This window comes from Cydia fagiglandana, chromosome 11, assembly GCF_963556715.1.
Source record: "Cydia fagiglandana chromosome 11, ilCydFagi1.1, whole genome shotgun sequence".
Lineage (NCBI taxonomy): Eukaryota > Metazoa > Arthropoda > Insecta > Lepidoptera > Tortricidae > Cydia > Cydia fagiglandana.
The window spans coordinates 11,339,779-11,362,750 of NC_085942.1; the positions used below are offsets into that span (position 1 = coordinate 11,339,779).

At 40.9% G+C, this 22,972-nt stretch overlaps 1 protein-coding gene across 1 annotated transcript; it reads left to right on the forward strand.

Annotated features, from left to right (window-relative positions):
• The first annotated feature begins 241 nt into the window (after window positions 1-241).
• Window positions 242-22,497, forward strand: LOC134668953 (lysosomal cholesterol signaling protein). The gene is made up of 15 exons (XM_063526462.1): window positions 242-583; window positions 692-809; window positions 2,238-2,527; window positions 2,726-3,036; window positions 3,177-3,298; window positions 3,870-4,035; window positions 4,708-4,935; window positions 5,496-5,648; window positions 8,421-8,589; window positions 9,724-9,882; window positions 10,793-10,925; window positions 13,160-13,370; window positions 14,706-14,881; window positions 16,887-17,012; window positions 18,827-22,497. The coding sequence occupies exons 2-15, from the start codon at window positions 721-723 to the stop codon at window positions 19,017-19,019; spliced, it is 2,526 nt and encodes an 841-aa protein (XP_063382532.1). The 5' UTR covers window positions 242-583; window positions 692-720; the 3' UTR covers window positions 19,020-22,497.
• Window positions 22,498-22,972: the final 475 nt, after the last annotated feature.

The following is a 22,972-nucleotide window of genomic DNA, read 5'->3' on the forward strand; positions in this document are numbered from 1 at the left end:
AAAGACGTACTTCCGTTTTACCGGTTTTTTCTGCGTCTGTAATGAAAAATATGCTTAAGCGCTCTTTACACGCCTTACATTCCAGCTATGGAACCCCAGATGAATAGAAGCTGACAACACTGAAGCTATTCCAGCCAGATATTAAAACGTGTATTTATGCGGTCTGATTTATTTTGTTATTTGTTCATATCGAATACTATCGATTGATGACAAAACGTCAAGACGTCAAGTCAACTGTCAACAATATAATCATGATTTATCATGAAGACATGAACTAAAAATCAAATAAAACGCAAAAATTTTACTTATCATTGATTTGAAGACAAATAATTAATGATAAATACCGGTGGCTGTGTCAGGTCACGTCGCGTTATCATTGTTCTTAGTGCTATCGATATTTTCAGTTTGTTTTCTATACTATGTAAAGTGTCGGCGTAGTATATAAATTTAAAATCTTAGAATTGCTTGTTATCAAATGATTACTTAACATTAACGTGTTATATATTCCCTCAGCTTACTGTACTGATTTCCGAGTTAAAGTTATTTGAGATGTATTTTACTTACAGGCTACAGTAACATATTGGTAAGTGTAAGTTTACTATTTAAAGACATGTTTTCGATAAAAGTAAACTTAACAAATAACATGTATAAATTACGTCTGCTAAGCCAGTAAATAACATTACTGTTTTAGATTACATTAACCTAACAAGTTACTATAAAATGGAAGCATCAACTTTCCTCCTTGATCCAGCTAAAGCAGATAATTTGTATCCAGCACTGTTCCAGTGCTTTACAATTATATTATGTGGGTAAGTTGAAATCAATTGTTTTTTATTTAAAAAATACTGTAAAAAGATTTTTTAAGCATGTCATTAAAATGTATTTTTAATATGTGTAATATGTTTTTTCTACTCGGGTACTTTTATCTGTCATTTACATAGTCACGAACGAACATATAAGGGCGTACATTATTAATACTCCTTAAAAGTCTATAGTCTATTGCCCAAAAAAGCACTTGTATCGTTTTAGAGACATTACGATACGGTAAGCTAGTGCAGGGTAGCAGGTGGCACATACCGGTACATTGCTACCAACGTGACAAACGATTGAATGCATACGGCTTTTATTAAAAAAGAAACAAATTTGTACTGAGTTCATTGCTACCGACATAATAAAAAATACTTTTATACCCTACAGCACCACGACCCTGGTGCGGTGCGGTAGTGTGTAACGGCTTTAAAAAAAACATAACCATAGACATTACTCGTTTGTTTCTCGTTTCCCGCCTTTCCCGGTAATTTCTTGTTCTTTGAGTACTTTGCGTTACTATTTGTTTTGCGTTCATAAAAAGTGTTGAAAATGGACCAAGAGGACTACATTGTTTCTACACCTGAAGAAATATCCGCTGCAGCACAAGCAGCGACCGAAAATTTGTTGCCTAAGTACTAAATCTCAGCACCTATACGACAAATCTTATGAGAAGTGCATGGCGTGGAGATTGGAGCACAAAACTTCGTCATTCTCTGAAAACGTCTTTGGTGTATTTTCAAAGACTAATTGGAAGCACCGGGTCAGATCTATCTTTTAAGCAAGGTTGGTATATGTTATAAAAATTTTTGATACACATTTTTAGGGTACACAGTACAACAAGCTATATTTATGTACATTTTATATTTTTGCATTGTAACTGAATATTATTTAATTCTCCTTTTTCTTGTTACAGGTTGCAGTAATATTTGGTATTATGGGTGCTTGTCGCAGACAAGAGCTACATACATATAGTAATACCTATTATCCAAAATTTACATTGACATTTTCAAAAATAAAATTTTGTTTATATTTTTTTTGTATTTTATTTAATATTGCCTACTCATAGAAAAAGCATTGTATGCAACGTTGTATAAGTAGTCAAAAAATGCTCATGGCGTATTTATTAACAATGTTCGCCTTCGGCTCACATTGTTACCCACGCCACTCACATTTTTTGACCCCTCTTATAAAACTGTTGCATAAAATACTATTGTATTACTAAGAAGCTACTTCTAGGAGAGGATATGATTGACTAGTTATAGTTTGTCAAAGGACTGTCTCATTTCAATCATAGACAGAGAGAATCATACTATCTTTGTCTTACACTTGTACTAGCACCCAAAACAAAAGGATGAGTATAGTTTGCCTGGATCTTACTGACTGAAAAATTGGTTTGACCAACTATAATATATTTTTTCTTGTTGTAGGTATATTGCTGGCCGCCTAAATGTGGTGTCACAAACAGAATCAAAAGGAATTGGCACATTTGTGGGCACCTTTGCCCTTCCATCACTCATCTTCTTATCCCTGGCTAGACTGGACTTCAGTACAGTCAACTGGACGTTCCTTCTGGCTATACTATTAGGCAAAGGCATTGTGTTCTTTGCAGTTATGATTGTCACCATTCTGGTGTCTAAACCAGTGAATCTTGGGAGAGCTGGTATATTTGCCATCTTTTGCACTCAGAGCAATGATTTTGCCTTGGGATATCCAATAAGTAAGTATTTGGTACCTACTTTTCTTGATGTAAGTAATTGTATTACAGCCTCTAAAGAAGATTAATCAGTATAAGTTTTACTACTACTGTTTAAAAAACTGGTTCATAACTTTAAAAACTGCAACAAATTGTATGAAAAAATTAATTGGCAAGCTGTGAAATTGTGTTGTTGATTAAAGATTTAATTATAAATTTCAGTTAATGCTATCTATGAGAACACACACCCAGAATATGCTCTCTTCCTATATTTGATGGCACCAATATCGCTAGCAATATTAAATCCGGTTGCTTTTGTGTTAATGGAGATCAAGAAACAACGAGACAATGCTCAGATAGTGACCACATCGCCAGAAGGGGAGAGATCAAGTGAACTGTGCAAGTTTAAGTTGTTGAGGCAGATAGTCAAAGGCATAGCTTTGAACCCAGTTTTGGTGATGACAGTGCTGGGTATTATAGGCAATATTGCTTTTAAACATCATCTTTCACCATACATTGAGCTGCTACTGAAAGTAAGTTTAAGTCTTATTTTTTTTAGTTTATTATTACTTCCTCACAAAATATGCTGGAAATACAAAAACTATGTCCTTGTTTAATCCCCCTTTTGATAAATTTAATAACAAGGAAAATTTCATGTAATTTCATATTTCAGGTATTTGGAGACTCTTTTTCAGCTACGGCACTATTTTTATTGGGGCTGAGAATGGTTGGCCAAATACACCGACTGAGAGGGCCTGCTCTGTTGCTGCCTTGTGTCCTAATAATGGTTAAACTGTAAGTTCAATTTAGCTTGCCTAATGAAATTTCCTGTTTAGAGTTGGTATTTACTTTTTTTTTTAGTTATTAATACTACACAAATCGATAATATCCCTCTGTTTTGAATTTGTTTTGTATGTGGTGCAATGAAGAATATTTGACTTTTTACTTTACTTTAATATCATCAACATTAAGAACTCCCACAGTGAACAAAACAATGTTTGACAGCAAATCATGTTGTCTCTTTCTATCACATGAGTCACACGGCACGTTCTCTTTGTCACTCATTAATCTCATTATACTGTGCTTTATAGACTGCTAAGAGCATTTGTTAACAATAGAGTGAAATACCACTAACTGTACAAGAAAACTACCCAAATCCGAATTCCCATAGTCACTATGAAAAAAAACTGGTATCTTATTCTGTCAATCAAAAGAAAAATATCGTATCAATGTATGGAATGCATACAGAGTTACTGCCTTTTAGCTTTGACTAGTAGTGTGAAATACGAGATTTCTACAAAATAAGTGCCGATATGTTTTTCCAAGTAAAAGGGAGCAAGAAAATTAGTTTTACATTATTTTCCAGGATTGTCCTACCAGTGGTGATGAGAGAGAGCGTAAGCGCATTGAACGCGGGAGCGAACGATTCCGAGACTTCTTCGTTGTCGACCTACGCATTCTTGTACGGAACCATACCCACTGCGCCTGCGGTCTTCGTCTTCTCTAACCTGTACCAACTGGAAGTTGATCTGGTAGGTGAAAGATGTTATTAATTACGAGCAATTTGTGTTATTATTTATGTGAAGTAAAAGCATAATATGGGCCTACCAAAAGGACAGTTAACTTTTTCATAATATTGAGATTTGTAGGTATTTATTTAATACTTAAATTAATGTCGAATACGTAGGTATATACGTAGGTAGGTACTTACCGTGGGACCGAAATGTGCTGCGAAAATGATGATGATAATCCCGTAAAAGTTAAAGGAGAATTAGGTGCTAAGCAGTAGTAATCGTAAGGCTGAGTTTCATTGTTCGATAACCCTGCAGGCGGTAAGGCGGTAAAACGTCGTGTGGAATACGGGCCCTATGAAAATCTCCTGAGAGCCTATCGCGAAAACCGAAATTCGCAAATTGCGGGGATCTTTCTCTTTTACAATGAAAGCGTAGAGATTAGAGTGACAGAGAAAGATGCCCGCAATTTTAGAATCTCGATTTTCGTGTTTATAGCCCTGTACTCCGCAAGTTCGTACGTCCTATCGACCAATGCAACTGAGCCTTGACGCGATCGTCGGTCCGTCTTTTTCAGGGGTGTTTTCTTGACATGGAAACTTTATTTTGCTCATTATTTTAGCTAGCTCAACCACCCTGACAACATCTTTTAATAGTCCTCAACGCAAATTAAAACTAAATGTATAATTTCAGATGGCTTCATCAATGGTCATCTGCACATTCCTGTCAGCGCCCATAATGTTCATGTCAGCCCAGGTGATATCGATCAACAAGGACTACGCGGAGCAGATGAAGAAATTTGGCTTCCACCTGTCTATAGTGTCTTTAGTGGCCTGTGTGTGGGTGATAACGGTGTTCATCGTTACGAAGAAATATAAGCGTATGCCGCACAGATTGACTCTGTGTTTAAGTGTGTCACAGGTAATTCAGTTTTTATGTTTAAAAGTTAGCTTGGTGATTATAATGCAAAAAAAAACATCATTGCATAGATCTTTTGTAATTTATTCGGTTTTTGTTCAAAATAATAACAGGTCTTGGATCTTAATAGGTACCTACTACTACCTACCTACACTTGAAAATTCTTTCCTTCAATCTAGATTCAATGTTCCCTCTCCAACCTACATTACTCGCCATATTTTGCTGTATTTAGTATAAAACTCATGTGAGACTTAAACATTTTATATTCACTCTCGTTTTTGCCGATTATCGTCAAGTACCCATATCCTCGGAGAAGATAGGCACAGGACAGAGATGCGTGGAGGTATATGGGAGAGGCCTATGTTATGCCTTCCTGGGCTTGGGCATAGGCCTCTCGAAAGGTCAGCAGTATGCAGAAAGCATTCGCTACAGGTGCTACTCCAGTTCATGACCCTCAAAACTGATCGAATTAAATGATAATCGATTGAACTTATGCGTAAGACCCGTTTCAAACTAATTTTAATAGCATTCTACTCCCGTTTATAACACCAACGTTGTTACAGTTGCTGCTAGCGATCAGTGTGATCTGGGGCGGGCCGCAGTCGTCGTACACGCCGTCCTGGTCGGTGTTGCTCCAGCAGACGCTCTGCACCTTCAGCATGTACTCCTGCCTGCTCTGGACTTCCATGCTCTCTATCGGACTCCTCATGTTGCAGGTATAATGTGAACTTATTTCTGTTAGCTATCAGTGTGATCTGGGGCGGGCCGCAGTCATCGTACACTACACGCCGTCGTGGTCGGTGTTGCTCCAGCAGACGCTCTGCACCTTCAGCATGTACTCCTGCCTGCTCTGGACTTCCAAGCTCTCTATCGGACTCCTCATGTTGCAGGTATAATGTGAACTTATTTCTGTTAGCTATCAGTGTGATCTGGGGCGGGCCGCAGTCATCGTACACTACACGCCGTCCTGGTCGGTGTTGCTCCAGCAGACGCTCTGCACCTTCAGCATGTACTCCTGCCTGCTCTGGACTTCCATGCTCTCTATCGGACTCCTCATGTTGCAGGTATAATGTGAACTTATTTCTGTTAGCTATCAGTGTGATCTGGGGCGGGCCGCAGTCATCGTACACTACACGCCGTCGTGGTCGGTGTTGCTCCAGCAGACGCTCTGCACCTTCAGCATGTACTCCTGCCTGCTCTGGACTTCCAAGCTCTCTATCGGACTCCTCATGTTGCAGGTATAATGTGAACTTTCTGCTAGCTATCAGTGTGATCTGGGGCGGGCCGCAGTCGTCGTACACGCCGTCCTGGTCGGTGTTGCTCCAGCAGACGCTCTGCACCTTCAGCATGTACTCCTGCCTGCTCTGGACTTCCATGCTCTCTATCGGACTCCTCATGTTGCAGGTATAATGTGAACTTATTTCTGTTAGCTATCAGCGTGATCTGGGGCGGGCCGCAGTCGTCGTACACGCCGTCCTGGTCGGTGTTGCTCCAGCAGACGCTCTGCACATTCAGCATGTACTCCTGCCTGCTCTGGACTTCCATGCTCTCTATCGGACTCCTCATGTTACAAGTAAAATTTGAACTTTCTGTTAGACTCCATACTACATGTTCTTTTCATACATGTTAAATTCGTTAAGTTTACAGGCAATAGATTTCCGCAGTCGCCGCGAATTTGTGTAGGTTATTAATTAGTTTTTGATAGTATCAAATTGATACCAATCCAGAGTGTAATTGCGCCTTATTGGCATTAGGTATAATCTAATCTAGTCACTAAATAACCGACCAAGCGCGAGCCGGTTCCGTACCATTACACAAACAACGGCAAAAAAATCACGTTTGTTGTTTGGGAGCCCCACTTAAATATTTATTAATTTTATTACATATACTTATGGTGTTTTTAGTATTTGTTGTTATAGCGGCAACAAAAATACATCGGGAAATTTTCAACTGCCTAGCTATCACGGTTAATGAGATACAGCCTGGTAACAAGACTGACAGACGGACAGCGGAGTCTTAGTAATAGGGGATCCTATTTTTACCCTTTGCGTACGGAACCCTAAAAAAGGTTACGAGTTGTGGAAACTTTTTAGCAAGGTTAGTAATAACTCGATAACTACTGCGATGGTCCCATTATAATGTTACTATCAGCCTATTCTTGACTTATGACTCACCATAAGCCCTTAACCCTCAGAATGCTACTATAATCGGCTTGCATAGTGTGTATTTTAATCCTATAATACGTGGTTGGCGTTCAGTATTATATTACGCATCAAGGAAGTAAGAATTTAAACCCTGGATCTAGAATACTAGAACAATAGAGGAATACTTATTGTTCCGTAGAGGAACAGATTAATATTAATCAATTTCTATGCATATTTAAATAGGTATTTTTCTTATACATACAAAGCAACACAATTAGTAAAGAATATATTTTCGTGTACTTTGTAGCTAGATATTTTGAACTGGCAACTGCATTTATCTCAAAGCCCTTACTTCCGGCGCGACCTACCACCGCGCCACCTAGCGAGGATAAAAAAAACCTTCTCCTGCCGTTAAACCCAATGGCCGCGAGTGCGCCGCGCTCCGATTAAAATAATTCATATCTCGAGTCCCGTCGCTGCAATCGAAGTGAAAATCAACCAGAGACTTATTAGTGACCCAGTGCCCCCTTATGGATATATGCAGCTGTCGATAAAGCAGAGACTTTCCAAATCATCATACATAGATCACCACGCGGTCTGCTAAGGTGCTACTGGATTTATGTAAGTTGCTCTCGATTTATCTCAGCTACACTTATTTCTACACGTTATAAGGTTTAAATATCGCTAGGTTTTAAAAAATACTAACGAATGATAAAGGTTTAAAGTGGGAAGGAAAATATATTGCAAAAACTTATACATAATTATGTAACTACGCGTATTGTCTTCTGAGTCAGGGACAGAATAAAAACAACAACAACAGAAGATTTTATTTATGGCGTTACCCGTGTCCATTAATTTGATTCGTACAGTAGTCAAAGTTTTAGGGCAGAGGAACTGCGCTTCCGCTTGGGATATCTCTGTCCGTTAGTTTTACCACATAAGACATTTATGAATGGGGTTGGCCGGTCGAAGTATTCAGCGGATGGCGCTGGCTTAACTTGGCCTGTCAATCCCTAGAAATGAGCCAATTTTTTTTATTGAATTTATGCCCTGAATGCCAGCCCTTTTAACCCCGGTCTCATAGAAAAAGGGGCAAGCTATGATGGCGCCATCTATACAAACCTTTGACAATTGCCAAGCCCATTAGTATGTGAGCGCTTATAATTAATGGGCGGACGACGGATGCAATATAAGTCAAAATCATGTTGTCTTATTTAAACCAATTTTAATTACGTATATCGTTTGGCATGATTTTGAAGTATACATGCAATACATGCTTTATTTAGCAACCCTAGCAAGTCATCTGTTGTATTGTATCGCTCATGAGTCATCTTCTGTTTGTAGAGCCGCGGGCCATGCTTCGTGGTGACGCTGTGGCCGGTGCTGGGGTTCGTGGCGTGGGGCGCGCCCGCGGTGATGGCGGCCGTGCTCGTGGCCACGCGGCCCGCGCTGCAGCTCGACGCCAAGGCCGTCGACGCCATCCGCCTGTGCCTGCTCGTGTTCTGCATCACGGGTGAGTGTAGAGCCGCTGCCATGCTTCGTGGTGACGCTGTGGCCGGTGCTGGGGTTCGTGGCGTGGGGCGCGCCCGCGGTGATGGCGGCCGTGCTCGTGGCCACGCGGCCCGCGCTGCAGCTCGACGCCAAGGCCGTCGACGCCATCCGCCTGTGCCTGCTCGTGTTCTGCATCACGGGTGAGTGTAGAGCCGCGGCCATGCTTCGTGGTGACGCTGTGGCCGGTGCTGGGGTTCGTGGCGTGGGGCGCGCCCGCGGTGATGGCGGCCGTGCTCGTGGCCACGCGGCCCGCGCTGCAGCTCGACGCCAAGGCCGTCGACGCCATCCGCCTGTGCCTGCTCGTGTTCTGCATCACGGGTGAGTGTAGAGCCGCTGCCATGCTTCGTGGTGACGCTGTGGCCGGTGCTGGGGTTCGTGGCGTGGGGCGCGCCCGCGGTGATGGCGGCCGTGCTCGTGGCCACGCGGCCCGCGATGCAGCTCGACGCCAACGCCGTCGACGCCATCCGCCTGTGCCTGCTCGTGTTCTGTATCACGGGTGAGTGTGGGCTCGCGGGCACACTTTTAATAGCTTTTCCACCACACCAGCTCGGAAAGGCTTACTTTGCACTTCAAAAACTGATAGCAAGAGATGTTTTCTTATATTTGCTGGTAGAATTGACTTTTAAATGATGATTTTGTATAATAAATCTTTAATAACATTCATTTTGATTTGATTTTGTTTGAAAAATATCAATTTTATATTTGCTTCGAGTCGGGTTAGTGTGGTGAGAAATTTTGTGTTTCACTCGTGGGGCAAATATTGTTTAACCCTCGTGCTTTGAAACCCGCGCAACGCTCAAGATTCCTTTTTCGAATTTGGAATCATTCGCTTTCTCGGGTATCAAATTATCAATTAGCACGAGCGGTTAAACAAGAAATTTGCCCCTTTGTGAAACAAATGACTATTCTATCACATAGCGCCAATTCGACGGTTTGGAGGTCAAACCCGATAAATCCATATTTTATCATTCAAATAAAAATTCTACGCATGTCACATATAGTTTTAATTTCAAAAACCCTTTTACTCGACTTATCGGGTTTGACCACGCACCCCTCGCATTGATTATATCGGCAATTCAAATTTTTTTTTACCTAGTGACGACGGGTTGCCTGACACTGTACATCCGTTTCCGGCGGCGCAGCGCGCAGTTTGCCAGCCTCTCTGCCGACGTGGCGTCGCATTCGCCGGACGAAAGCTCCGGCCTGGTCGACAACGAGCAGCCGGTATCTAACACACAGTCAGTCTCGCAGAACGGTGAGGGACACTATACTAATCACACAACTATGATTCATAAAAACGGGTTTCTCAATATGTATAATTAATTGCTTCCAAATCTGATGAAAATGCCCCTAAATCGAAATTCATCATCATAATCCTGTCTTAGCCGGTTGCAGGTCAGCACCGACAAAATCGTAGTTTATTACCGCATCGCCATTAGTGAACCGTTCGCGCACTACTCGCGCGCTTTAATACATGCTATCAATTAGCGATCATTTCGCAAAAATAGTACGCGATTGGCGCGCTAGCTGCTCATTTAGAACATTCTATCTGAACATACACCGTTACGCAACTTGATAAAACGGGCATTTTTCATTATTTTACCAATTGTAACTACAAAAAAAAAAACAATTTACTTAAGAAATGATATTTTCTAACTAATTTTTTTTTTCAATTTCAATGCACCATAGGCGGAGAAGATCAAGGTAATTATTAATTTTAATCACTCGTAAGGCCCTGGACTTGGCAATTTCCTGCTACGTATGTGCTTTATAATTTGGAATATGTCCTCTAACTTCACCCCTAAGATTGTCGCTATATAGTTACTCATGATATAAAACTATGAATATTTTTTTTTTCCTTAGTCACCCGTTGACCATGAGCGCTGTAAAGGGTTCGAAATGTATGTATTTTAAATTCATTTATACGCGATATAATCCGTTTCTATATAGTTTGTAAACTGAGTTTTCAGGTCAATGACAAATCAAATGATGAGAATCGGAAGGGACGGCATTAAAATAAATAATTTGTCAATATTTCGTCATTTATTTAATAGTTTCTTTACACTCAAACTATCCAACGAAATGCAAGGCCTGGGCCTTACGACTCTGAACAGCTAAGTCTAAGACATTAATTTATAAATGATGAATAGAACTACAACTGACAGGTTGCTACGGCGCGATCACAGCGAGCCCGAGCCCAGCGAAGAGCGCTAACGGGTGCTGCTCCGGCGACCCGCGCTGCGAGAGCGGACTCGTCAACTCCACCTCGCAGGACATCGAGGACATCGCCGACCACAAGTGAGCAACAGTAATATACAACACTATAGCGACCACAGCAAGCCCGAGCCCAGCGAAGAGCGCTAACGGGTGCTGCTCCGGCGACCCGTGCTGCGAGAGCGGACTCGTCAACTCCACCTCGCAGGACATCGAGGACATCGCCGACCACAAGTGAGCAACAGTAATATACAACACTATAGCGACCACAGCGAGCCCGAGCCCAGCGAAGAGCGCCAACGGGTGCTGCTCCGGCGACCCGCGCTGCGAGAGCGGACTCGTCAACTCCACCTCGCAGGACATCGAGGACATCGCCGACCACAAGTGAGCAACAGTAATATACAACACTATAGCGACCACAGCAAGCCCGAGCCCAGCGAAGAGCGCTAACGGGTGCTGCTCCGGCGACCCGCGCTGCGAGAGCGGACTCGTCAACTCCACCTCGCAGGACATCGAGGACATCGCCGACCACAAGTGAGCAACAGTAATATACAACACTATAGCGACCACAGCGAGCCCGAGCCCAGCGAAGAGCGCCAACGGGTGCTGCTCCGGCGACCCGCGCTGCGAGAGCGGACTCGTCAACTCCACCTCGCAGGACATCGAGGACATCGCCGACCACAAGTGAGCAACAGTAATATACAACACTATAGCGACCACAGCGAGCCCGAGCCCAGCGAAGAGCGCCAACGGGTGCTGCTCCGGCGACCCGCGCTGCGAGAGCGGACTCGTCAACTCCACCTCGCAGGACATCGAGGACATCGCCGACCACAAGTGAGCAACAGTAATATACAACACTATAGCGACCACAGCGAGCCCGAGCCCAGCGAAGAGCGCTAACGGGTGCTGCTCCGGCGACCCGCGCTGCGAGAGCGGACTCGTCAACTCCACCTCGCAGGACATCGAGGACATCGCCGACCACAAGTGAGCTCATGCAGGATATTCGTTGCTAATGAATTTGTAACTGATAGGTTGTTCTACCCTACCTACTATCCTTGCGAGAGTATTAACTCCATCTGATTTCGTTGAAATTTAATATAGAGATATTTTGACCCGGAAAAGGACATAGGACAGTTGCTATCAATTATAATATCGTCCCCACAAACAAAAATTCAAAAAATTATTTCAAAATTATTTATTCATTTAACATGCACAGGGTATACAGGTGTGTCGAATCCTCCATTTAAGTTAATAACTTGTATTAGGAGGAATTCGCTCTTCCATACAAGGTTCCGACTTATAATTAGGTACTAAGTTATAATATATCATGCTTTACTTCAACTAATAAAAGGGGACCGATGTCAATAATGTTATTGTCGATTAGTTAACTTACAACTAAAACAAACTGTACAGGTAATAGGGTTAAGACATGAGTAATTCTGTTTCCTCGTATTGTTTGCCTTTAAGCCAGTTAGTAATGATTCTTTTACAATCTCCTAAATTTTTTGTGTAGATATTTGTCTGCCTATTTACTTTATTATACAGATTAATAGATAGAACATAAAATTGTCTTCTAGCAAATGCAGTCCTACTGATACTACTTTGTTTGATTACTACATTTTGATTACGCTTTTTTAATAAACTACTATCTACCTTAAGAGTTTTGTGGATTTTAAGAATACAATTTAGGATGAAGAGCTGTCTCACTGTTAATACATCTGAATCGCGGTACACATCAATAGTTTTATACCGGATTGGTTTACCTAAAAGTACTTTGAGAACATATCTCTGCGCTCTCTCTAAAGATATAAGTTTGCTTTTATGGGTACCTCCCCATACAAAGTCCCGAACAGAGGCTATAGTATCAAAAATTCACTAACCATTATTCGTATTATGCATCAGCTCCCAACGATTGTATCTAATGTGTTCTTTTGCTGTTCTGGTTGTCCCTTTAATGCCCGTGTTTACCAAAACCGGTTACCTAGATAACTAATGTTTGGCTATTGCGCTGCCTCCACCTGCGTCCGGCAAAAGAGCAAAGCCATGGAGGTGCAAAAGATGTAATTAATACTATTTTTTTGTTTCCCCTGTCTCGAGTTTTACGGCCTCAGCCGTCACTTTGGTTGAGGACAAATAAGCACATCCATGTTTGCTTTGGTGGAAATTACGACTGCGCGTGTACACTGTTTCTTTGTCAGCTAAGGACGTAGCTCGAGTGTTATGTTGAGACATTTTGATCCTCGCATTTTTACAACTCACTCATGTATCGCTAACTAAGGCTTGATCAATAATCACGCTCGATTTCACAGAGCCAGAAGTGAGACAAATTTTTCATTATCCAGGGAATGCGCGTGCCCTCCGTCCCAGAAGCAGCGCTGCGTCGGCCCCGAGCCGTGCCGGTACCTGAGCGAGCTGGAGCGCGCCGCCAGCCAGCTCGGCCTGCTGCCGCCCGAGACCAGCCGCGGTCGCGGCGGACAACTGCTCAAGCACACCGTGCTCATCATACTGTACAGCCTGGCCATGTTCATCGTGAGTACTGTTAGCCGTGCCGGTACCTGAGCGAGCTGGAGCGCGCCGCCAGCCAGCTCGGCCTGCTGCCGCCCGAGACCAGCCGCGGCCGCGGCGGACAACTGCTCAAGCACACCGTGCTCATCATACTGTACAGCCTGGCCATGTTCATCGTGAGTACTGTTAGCCGTGCCGGTACCTGAGCGAGCTGGAGCGCGCCGCCAGCCAGCTCGGCCTGCTGCCGCCCGAGACCAGCCGCGGCCGCGGCGGACAACTGCTCAAGCACACCGTGCTCATCATACTGTACAGCCTGGCCATGTTCATCGTGAGTACTGTTAGCCGTGCCGGCACCTGAGCGAGCTGGAGCGCGCCGCCAGCCAGCTCGGCCTGCTGCCGCCCGAGACCAGCCGCGGCCGCGGCGGACAACTGCTCAAGCACACCGTGCTCATCATACTGTACAGCCTGGCCATGTTCATCGTGAGTACTGTTAGCCGTGCCGGCACCTGAGCGAGCTGGAGCGCGCCGCCAGCCAGCTCGGCCTGCTGCCGCCCGAGACCAGCCGCGGCTGCGGCGGACAACTGCTCAAGCACACCGTGCTCATCATACTGTACAGCCTGGCCATGTTCATCGTGAGTACTGTTAGCCGTGCCGGCACCTGAGCGAGCTGGAGCGCGCCGCCAGCCAGCTCGGCCTGCTGCCGCCCGAGACCAGCCGCGGCCGCGGCGGACAACTGCTCAAGCACACCGTGCTCATCATACTGTACAGCCTGGCCATGTTCATCGTGAGTACTGTTAGCCGTGCCGGTACCTGAGCGAGCTGGAGCGCGCCGCCAGCCAGCTCGGCCTGCTGCCGCCCGAGACCAGCCGCGGCCGCGGCGGACAACTGCTCAAGCACACCGTGCTCATCATACTGTACAGCCTGGCCATGTTCATCGTGAGTACTGTTAGCCGTGCCGGCACCTGAGCGAGATGGAGCGCGCCGCCAGCCAGCTCGGCCTGCTGCCGCCCGAGACCAGCCGCGGCCGCGGCGGACAACTGCTCAAGCACACCGTGCTCATCATACTGTACAGCCTGGCCATGTTCATCGTGAGTACTTACTTTTAATACTACGTCGGAGGTACTTCTCCAATTGGGCTCTGCTCAATATTCGGAATGACACAATGTCACTGTTAAACCAAGAAAAGTCTGCAGAGATTTTGACAGCACACGCGGTGACGTATAAAATAAATATTAACACTGGCACTGGCACTGCGTGTGCTGTCAAAATGTCTGCAAACGTACTTTTCTTGGTCTAACGTGACGTAATAATAGCAAAGAGTAAAATAAGTTGGATAATCTACCTGTGCTTCTGTTTCAGGGGATAACATACACGACCTGGCGTATGATGCAAAAAGACGAAAGCGGGGTGTTCATCGAGATCGAGTTCCTGGACATCGCCATCACGTACGGGCAGGCGCTCATCATGTTCGTGCTGTTCGGGCTAGACCCGGAGGAGATGATCATACCGGCCGTCAGATACTTCAAGAACAAGTGGTGAGTATTGTTTTAGTTCACGACGCGATCGTGACCTAGACACAGAATACATAATAGTAGATACAGAAGACTCACTCTCTAACAAAACGCGTCTGTTACGATCAGGACAGGTATGGCCGCTAGGTGGCGACAGCGCCACGCGCGGCTAATGGCTAGCCACCAAAATTGGTGTGGAACGGATGTGCTTTTAGCTACGTGTAGCAAAGCGACGAAATCGCGGAGTGAGCCACGCCTGACCTGGGTCGCTTCAGGGTGGTTCATTAACACTGTTTTTGCAAATTAATATTACGATTTGATTTTTTTTAATACATAATAAAGTAAATTCTACTCTTAAAAATCGGTTTTTGACCGGCTTTTGATTCAAATCGAAATTTACCTAAGTATTTCTTTTTTTGTCTGCTAAATCCATAAATGGGACGCAAAAATTACCTTATTACCAATAATATGTGACGTCCCACGGGCAAAGGTACCTTATGGCGGGTATGGAGTTATGCATACCCCAGTAATCTACAATAAATAAGCTATCGATAACACAAAAGATCAACCTTCTAAGTTGCGTAGTTACAGAGATATGATTTTTTGAAAATAATGTTGTGAAATGAGCAACTTTACGATAGAGAAGTTTTAAGTTTAGCCGCCTAAAAAACTATGTTCCTGAAGTAAGTTACATAGTTGACTACAAATAATAATACCTTATATATCTGAGATTAAAAAAATGTTGCGACTTGTTCTGTAATGCAAATAGAAACCTTTGATATCGACTGATTTATGTGTATACTAACCAATCTCTTGAAAATAAAGTTTTATTTCATTTTCACGATTGATTGCAATGAGCTCTCAAGATTTAAATTGTATCTATTAGAAAACGACACTGAGAGACAGTTTAAGCAAAAAACAATACCGATTTAGAGGTGAAAATGTAATTTCTGACTTTTTCATATAAAATCAGAAAATTGAATATTTTTACTTTTAATGTAACACACAATCAATTTTTCTGAGCACATATGAAAGAAATTCTGTCATTCAAATGAAATAAATCCTAAAACCCCAACTAAATACTATATTTAACCCCTTATGCCACTTTAAACTTATATAACAATTACAGTATTTGCTCCATACATTTACGAAAAGGTACCTTATGGAAATAAATCTAATAATACATCACTACAAAACATCAATCACATTGAAGTTTATCTTTTATGAATAGAAAATATTAATTTACATTAAACTGCCACAAATTTAATTAGTTCTTCGTCATAATAATCTTAAAAAAGACCAATAAATTGTATGTAATGAAAAGGTACCTTGTGGTTAAGTTACATGATGAGGCATGATGATGATGGAACAGTTAGGATAAACTAATAATATTTTGGGGTAAAGATGGTATAAATCGTCTATTTCTTATCAATAATATATTTTGGTTGCCATTGAAGACAAGCGGCATTGAGGTTCAATGACCTCAGATATTCCATAAGGTAATGCGTCGGGTATTGGCATTTTTCAGCAAACCAATGGCTGATTTATTGCATGCGAGCAAACTAAATGAAGATTATACTAGTTAAGAAAGACTTGACGAGAGTAACTTTGGTATAATAGCAGGCTACTTGGATTTGTAATGTCGGTCGATGTACGGTTATAATATTTGCTAGGCGCCCCAACCAGAACTGAAATTATCAAATTAGTTTTGCAGAATGCTAATACAGTTCACTACCAAACTTCTTTTCCCGTATTGACTAGTTTTTTTGGGAATTTTCAATCTTTTTTCCATAAGGTACCTTTTCGACTAAACTCTGAGACGACATTACTAGGCTTATAACTAACTTATAACAAAAATAAAAACAGGTAAACAAACGTTACGCATTAAGGTTTCAGATCACACAATAAAAAAAAATTGAGCATTTTTTCACCTCTTTACAAAACATTTCATATCTCCGAAACTAGAAACCCTCATAAGGTACCTTTTCCCGTGGAACGCCACATATAATCGATATTTTATTCAACTCAGGCACGGCGCTGACACGGTCGTGCTACCGTCAATCGAGGATCTCAGCTTCGAAACCAAACACGTCTGCGACCAGTTCATAATGCACCATCTCGACCGCTGCAAGGAAGCCATTGCCAAAGATACCAGGTACATACGTTGATACAGTCTCTCAAAGAATATCAAAACGAAACACGTCTGCGACCGATTCATAACGCATTATCTCGATCTCTGCAAGAAAGTTATTGCCAAAGACACCAGGTAGATATATTTTTCTCTCCTGTTCGGAAATTTCACCTTTCATAGGCTGATAGCCGGGTGGAAAATTTCATTTCCCACCCTAGGGTGGAAAGTAATTTTTACTTCGAGCAACAGCTAACATTTTACATTTTGATCGAACATAATCGAAAACTATAGACAATCCGATCTTAAATTGGGATGTATCTGAAACGGCCTTAATGTATACGCGCCTTGAAAAAAGTAAAATTGAATAAATGAATGTAATGTAAGGATAATATATCAACCTACATTTCTCGTGTTTGACTTTCCTCATAGTCGAATGAGTCGAGTGTTTAACTCTGGTAAAAGTAACCATCTCACCCTCGGACTATTGGCGCTCTCTCTTCGTTCGAGCGCCAAAATATCTCGGGTGAAATGGATCACTTTCCACCCTTGGTTAACAATCTACTATATAATAACGCAGGCGTTAGTTAACAAGGCCATGTTACCGTCAGTCGGGATCTCACGAAACGAAACACGTCTGCGACCAGTTCGAAAACTCCTTTGCCTAAACAAATGTGTGGCAGTGGTTATGAGTGGTTACCACAGTATCGTTTCGTATATAAAATATTAAATTGTTATATTTATTTTGTTTTTAGTATTTGTTGTTATAGCGGCAAGTGCGGCAACCGAAATACATCATCTGTCAAAATTTCAACTGTAGCTATTACGAGAGCTGTCATGAGATACAGCCTGGTGACAGACAGACGGACGGACAGACGGACAGCGGAATCTTGTAATGGGGTAAAAACGGGACCCCCGTTTTTATTACCCTTTGGGTACGGAACCCTAAAAAATTGGATTAAACATGTTTTTGCGATTGGATTTGTTTTAACGCCAACGATTCATTGTGACGTCACAGAAGGCGTCCGTCATACTACTTTACGTTTTATAAAGTGTCGATTTGACTGATTATAGTTCGTTTTTTTTAGCATTAGAAATAAGGTAAACAATCTCGATGTGTCTTTTAATTGAAAAACACATTTTAAAAATAAGTTACGGCAAATATGTAACAATTATGAATCTAATACGATCATTTATATTCTTCTGCTTTCATAAGTAATAGCAAAAAGAATAGATAGTATAGAGAGGTCCTGTCATAGTAAATGTTGTAGTCACTGTAAATTTACTGCCATCTATCCACACGACTAAAACTCAATATAAACACGTATAAAATTTTCAAAAAAATGTATATTATATGGATAAATCGTTGCTTATCATGAACAGTGGTACAACTAAAAATGAAATGCTATTGCATTTAATATTCTATCTTTTACTGGTAAGATTTAAAGTCGAATGGCATTTCATTTTGTTTTGTGTCACTATTCATCATAAGCGTCGAAATGATTTTATTATTTTAATATCATTTTGACCCATGTTCATTCACTGATATCTATGTGTTAAAATTGTTAAATATGAAACGGTGTCGTCACGCTATCTAGCCAGAATAGGCAGGTGTGTGCGGGAATGCTGTCCGGGAATGACTTTTTCTTGATTTCCGAGGCACGTTTTTTTCTTAGACTTTATTCATCTTATACGAAGTTACATATGTCTTTGGTAATAGTTACTGATTTTTTAAAAGCATTTTTCAATTAATAGACATGTCAAGATCCCTTATCTTCTTTCAAGTTCTTTCTAATGCTAAAAAAACGAACTATAGTGAACCACCCTCTTGTTAATTGTAGGTGGCGCATGCGCACATACCGCTCTGTGTTCCGTGGCTCGTGCCTCGTGCGCTGGCTGCTCAGCTGCGGGCTCGCCAAGGACGAGGCGGAGGCGGTCGCGTACGGCCGCCACCTGCTCGACGGCCGGCTCATCGCGCACCTCAACAACAACCACCACTTCACCAACTCGCCGCTATTGTACACCTTCAAGTAAACATTATATACTCCGGCACAGCGAACTTATCTATAGAAAAAGGCGTAATTTTTTTTTTTATAAAATGATCGGCGATTTTCTCTAGTCACACCTGATGGAAAGTGAAGACAGAGCCTAAGATGGAGCTCACCGGTTCAGTAATAGCCTATTCACTCTAGCTTTAAAGAGACCGAGGTCATATCTCTCAGGGAATACAGATGATGAATTTAAAAAAAAAGAGAGTTAACTTCCTATAGAAATTTTGCAATTCGCGCGTTTTTCTACTGAGAAGTTGAGTGTGTATCAGTAAGTATATAATTATACCAAAGAGTTATTGATTGTATGTACTTTGTAACAGAGTGGTAAAGTCTAAGAAAAATCGTGCAGTCTAGTTTGACAGCCAAAACGGGCGGCGCTGTAATGCCCTCGGTGGTCATGGGGTTGTCAAATAGAAGTATTCTACAAATGGCGCCGGCATAGGTTTTTTTACCTGACAATAGTTTCAAATACTTATTTTTTTATTTTATTTTATAAGAAATCAAATCTCATAGAACAAAACTAGATCCAGGTAAAACATAGGTTAGTCTGGCGCCATCTATAAAAAAACCTTTGACAGTTGCCAACGCCATTCACAAACGTCAACTTTTAAAAGTACCGTATAATGTACAAACAACAACACTCCTAACTGTACGTCGGTGGATTCGGTGGACCTTATTACAAAAGGCATAAGATCCACCGATGTACAGTTAACAGTGTGGGCGATGGTACGGAGTTGTACAGCACTACCCGCCATCTCGCTTAGCTGTCAAATGCTTAGCGCGTAAATATCTAGACTTTACATATCTTACACAATCAACGAATCTTTGCATATACCAAAGCTAAGATAATAAGATGCGTAAAGAAGTGCAAAATGTATCTATATTACGGGGTAACTTATTTTCGTTGTTAAAACCTCATCTTAACGCTTAAGTAACTCGTTATTGTAGTATTTTACAACCCGGTCGATTTCCTGTCGTCCCAAAAAATCCCTAGTGATAGTCCCTAACGTTTGACACTTAGTTACCACAAATAACATGGCGCCGTACTTAGTTTATGAATACTTTAGCAGCCATGGCGGCTAAAAACGTTTGCTTTGTATGTGTAGGTACTTTACGCATCATAATATTATTTATCAAAAACCTTATAATCCGTTTTTACTATCTTTGCCCAAATTTTTTTCGGCCTCTTTATTTTAATTATACAAGTGGCGTCCTATGGCCAATGTAACTGGGTGTTCATTGATAAAATGAACCTACCTACATTAGAAAGTAAGGTTTAATTTTAAGTAGCACAAATTATGAATTTTTAATATATTTATGAAAATTTAATGGTTAGGAGTTAATTTTATTAGACAACGAAAGTTGTTATGCATAAACATTATCAGTTTATTTTATTTCAACAAATAAAACAAGATTATAAAAAAAAGTATAACAGACTTAGTGCCAGTTGCACCAACCACATTTGACAGACTGATCATCGTCAGCCGGCGCGCCCCGCGCCTTTACTATGAAACTTTCCATACATAAAAATTTAGCGAACTCTTTAACGTTCGTAACAGTTTGGTGCAACCGACCCTTAGGGCCAGTTGCACCAACCACATTTGACAGACTGATCAAAGTCAGCCGGCGCGCCCCGGCGCTTTACTATGAAGCTTTCCATACATACAAATTTAGCGAACTCTTTAACGGTACGAACAGTTTGGTGCAACCGACCCTTAGTAAAAGATTTCACGAAAGATCACATGGAATCTGCTTACTTGTTTACATTTATGTAAATAAGCTAACTTATTTACATTTATGTAAATAAAACTACGTTTTATGCCTGTTTAGAGATGTTGGTTGGCCTTTGAGTGGTCGTAAACGTATTAAGCTTGTAACAGTTGTTTCAATAAAGTACTTATACTATATCATAAATAAAGTTTTGGTCGCCGATTGAAGGCGCGTACAGCGTTACAATGTATGGCAAGAAAGCAGCATAGTTTCCGGCTTGCATAGTAAGTTCCATAATTGTATGATTACGTCAACGAAATGTGATATAATGACCAGTTACCAGTGTGATCCCAAGCAAGTGGGAGTTTCGATATCCCTTACCAAAGGGAATTTAAAAAATAGAGGAATATTGTCAACGTAAATTATGTAGTCAGTACATTGACTGCCATCTTTCGACACAACACACTCACACTTTTAGAACGCCATTTGACTTTAATCCTTATTTTTTCTCTGATATGGCAATATTCCTCTACTAACCACTAAAGTATGTAAAACATTTTCTTAGCGAGAAGTAACTATGTTAATATCGTAATCATTATATGCAATAAATAAATATATTTCATATATCTAATAATCATATTCAAATATAATAAATATATCATAGTATTGTACCTTTATAGTACATATTGTCATTGAAAATAAAAATATTTATACATCTACTAAATGCAACATTAACATTAGATTGGACCTACGTTATTTTCCTAGCCTAAGTTAAATTGAAATAAGTCCATTTGATAAAAATATATTATAAGAGTTAATGAGCTGCAAGATCAAAAATACATAACCCACAGTGTTTTAATAGTCATATGCAACCACAATAGTCACAAGACAGTATTTTACTTAACACATTCACTGTCCCTGACGCACATGTGCGTTCACCGTCATACAAGTTTGTTCCTAGGTCACGCCCCTGGCAGTGAATGCGTTAAAGCATCTCATGTAAAGTTAAGACAGAAACGGTATGGATGGGTTTTAATTTATTATTTGATGCTTGAATAGATAGTCCAAAAGTGAGAATCAGGTTATGTAAAACTATTTATAATATAATTTATTTTACTTTAATTGTATGAATTAATGTATTTTACCATTCCATACTTAAATCGAATTGTATTCTATGAGAGCACATTAGGGCACTTACTGTGTACAACTATGTTTTATGCACCATTTTGTTGTTTGCGTCAAAATTAATCAACACTTGCAACTTGTCATCATTGTTATCACAAGAGTTACATTTGCTGTAAAGTAAACAAGTGATTTGCACACCATCATGGAAGTCCTGAATATTTTTGCGAGTACAAGTGTGATCATTTTGGACTTTGTAACAGCTCTCTGAGGATTGTACGAGTATACCGTAATTTTAATTAGGTATCATATTATAATGGAAAATATATAATATCATAATGTTTTAATTGCTATTAAATTTTAGTTTATTTTAGCAGAAAGTAATATTTTTCACATTATATAAGAACAAAATTTAGAAATATTTACTTATTTGTTTGTTAAGTTGGTTAAGTGATGTCTCAAGCTTGCTGTGATGTTTATGTAAATGAATGTTTCTAGTTAAATATACAATATCACTATATCACTATTACAAATACACATGTATTGTAAAATATTATTGTTGTTGTATTTTGATGAGCAAATATAAAATGTAAAAAAAAGAAATTGAATAAATATTGTTGCAATCACAATTTGCCTAATTGTTTATTTACTAGCATTTTCAATTTTTATTTGTATTTTTCTTAGTTTGCTTTGTCAACCTCGTTTTATACCCTCAAGTGTACACATTGGTTAAGAAATTGACAAGTTTACTTAACCCTTTTCCAGGCATAGTATGATTTACCTACCACACACGCGCCATGGAATTTCAACTTTAGCACTCCAATTTAAGGTTCAAATTATATTGGACTTTCAGAAATGTGACTTCGGATTAATCTTCAAAGCTGGATTAATGGGAATATATTTGGATTTTTTGTGTTAAAGAATGTCAAATACACCATTCAGCTTCAGTAAGTCCATTTCAGTGAAATATTTCCTTAGTAACCTATACAGGGTGTTACTGACCATGGGGCTTTAAATTCAGGGCTCGATTCTACTCGCTAAATTGAGCTACTTTTATTATGGCACCAACCCAGAAATCCCGAAAAATTTTTTTACTTTTTCATA

Bases quoted from the DNA above. Each gene is read 5' to 3' on its own strand.
- LOC134668953 (XM_063526462.1), top strand. From the start codon at position 721: ATGGAAGCATCAACTTTCCTCCTTGATCCAGCTAAAGCAGATAATTTG. The intron at 3,299-3,869 runs GTAAGTTCAATT...ATTATTTTCCAG, and splicing joins GTCCTAATAATGGTTAAACT to GATTGTCCTACCAGTGGTGA. The intron at 9,883-10,792 runs GTGAGGGACACT...TACAACTGACAG, and splicing joins ACAGTCAGTCTCGCAGAACG to GTTGCTACGGCGCGATCACA.